The sequence below is a fragment of the Limulus polyphemus genome, unplaced genomic scaffold (genome assembly GCF_000517525.1).
Source record: "Limulus polyphemus unplaced genomic scaffold, Limulus_polyphemus-2.1.2 Scaffold2696, whole genome shotgun sequence".
Classification (NCBI taxonomy): Eukaryota; Metazoa; Arthropoda; class Merostomata; order Xiphosura; family Limulidae; genus Limulus; species Limulus polyphemus.
The window spans coordinates 143833-146248 of NW_013668306.1; the positions used below are offsets into that span (position 1 = coordinate 143833).

A 2416-nucleotide genomic window follows, 5' to 3' on the forward strand; every position below is an offset into this window, starting at 1 on the left:
ATAGTTCTAGAAACTAGAGGGCGCCACACCAGTCACGTGACCTCGATGACGCAACAATATATAAATAAATAAATACTGTAAAATGTGGCTAGATATAAAATTGTTCTTATTCTTTCTTATGTAGGAAAATCAGAAAGTTTAAGATTGGTGGTGTGAATGCTTTTTACAAGCTGGTAAAGCATGATTATTGTTGTCATAAGACATTAGTGTTAGGCCTATTATATTTGTAAACACAATGTAGTGTTTAAAAATATAATAGGCCTAGTACTAATGTTTTATGACAACTAATATTTCAGGTTTGTAGTAGCGTAAAAAAATTAATTACTAAATTTTATTCAGCAACTGAAATTAGATTCAATTTTACATGCAATTTGGAAATAAAAAAGGGAAAACAAAATACCTGTATAAAAATTATGTCACATGGCGTACAAAGCTTTATGTTGGATCGATTAATCATTTGTAAATTCTCGTTATGTGATTGAACATATATTTAATAAAGCTAACACCATTATAATTGCAAGTCACCAGTTGAGGGGACATGGAATACCAGACATGTAAAAACAATTTAAAATTATCAGCACAGTTATTACCAGAAAACATAAAGTTTATTATTTGAAGTACCAAAACATGCTTTCTAAAACATGGAGAGTTAGCAACTTAAAACTCACTTATTATTTTATGACTTGTCACCTATTTTAAAAACTTGGACAGCTATGTGTATTCCTAGGAACTTAAGAAAGAATTATTATTTTATTAACATCAAATTTCCAACTGTTGGACATCTATTGATAATAATCTGAAGTAAGAAACCCTGTCATTTTAAATCCTAATATGATTTCAAGGATTGGTCTGCCATTGGTAATGTATTCAATATGGCCACTAATAACATAGTTAACATGGTCAGTGCTATGAATAACACTAAAGGAATGTACAAGTGTTTGTGTGTCAACTAGAATGCAACTATATTTTGCCACTTCTTTGAACAATCTTGAAATCAGACTTATACACAAAAGTCTTCCAGTGTTTCTGAAATACTTGAATTGGACCCATTTATCATATTTTTGATTTTCTGTCACTCTTGTTTGATCTTATCTTGATATTTACTTCAATGAAGAAGTCATATAAAAACGTGTAAAGGGTTATTACTATATTAGATTCTCCTTGAGACTGGTTTATATTTAATTTTACTATAACAGTGTAATAACTGGGGAATTTTATTTACCACAAATAGTACTGAAAATACTTGTGTCAATCTTTCCTTTCACTAACTGTTCTTCAGGATAATTACCATGGATGTATGGGTACTCGGTAATACTCGGCTCTGGCCGATTGTCGAAGTTAGGCATCTAAGCCCTAATCTTTGTAGCAACTAATACGGTACTGAAAGTTAAAGTCAATAACTGGTTTAGTTTAAAAAACATGTTCTGAGCAACAAAGACTGACTGCCCACTGAAAGTTGGGGATTCAGAGAAAAATAGAGCTTAATAACAGGCATGGCATGAGAAGTGGATTAATGGGGAAGGTGGGGGTTTTGAGAACAATAGGGGTTAGGGTTTGAGAAGTTGGGGCTAGGCATTGAAAGTTGAAAGTAAAACTTGAATGTACTGTTGGTGATTATTCGGTTAAATGTGTTAAACGTCAATTTTGTTTTTGTTTCTAATTTTTGTGTATTTTTTTGGGGGGGCAGCAGGGGAGAACTCGGTTGACACCCAGCCCTGGCTGAAGCTTCATGACCAGGTACCCGGACCTGGTATTTGGCCAAATTTTACTACTCATGCATCCCTAGTAATTACAGATAAAAATGTAACAAATAATGCCGTCAGGTTTTCCTGACCACTGTACAGAATTTATGTTTTTGCTATTTCTGTTGAAAAGTGTAATAACACAAAAACTTTGAACTATTAATCTGAAAATAGCACTTTTTATAAATGTATACATTTTTGGTAAATCAGCATAAGTACCTCTGTGTTTTTAATTCTATATTTTTTTCAGTTGAAAACAGTTCTATTTGAATATTAAATATTTTTACAAACTGATTTGTAAAGGATAGGCAACTTTGATCAATACTTTCATTGAATCTCTAGATTATCCAGCCAAAAATATAAAAGAGTAGTGGTCCTAATGTTGTAGCTCTGCTCTTGGCATTCAGATATTGCACGTTTTGGCTTCATTACTGCTTTAAAAGTGTGGTCATTTCATGAAGACTGGAAGAATATGGTTTGATCTTCTAAATGAATCCTTAACTATGGTTCCAAAAGTGCTCTATATGGTTTCAATGTAGACCCTGGGTGGGTCCATTATGTTAATATTGTTCCTTTGAAATGGGTATGGATGATACTTGCTATTTAACAAACAAATTCTGCCATGTTTACTGGAACATATTTTGTTAAGATCTGTTGATACACAAGGGTACACA

At 32.5% G+C, this 2416-nt stretch overlaps 1 protein-coding gene across 1 annotated transcript in view; it reads left to right on the forward strand.

The window, feature by feature from the left end:
- Nucleotides 1-2416, forward strand: part of LOC106467659 (E3 ubiquitin-protein ligase MARCH6-like) — an 82997-nt gene that overhangs the window by 62174 nt on the left and 18407 nt on the right. Inside the window, exon 18 of the mRNA XM_022395859.1 lies at nt 125-173. Coding sequence (XP_022251567.1) covers nt 125-173 — 49 coding nt within the window. The remainder of the gene's footprint in view (nt 1-124; nt 174-2416) is intronic.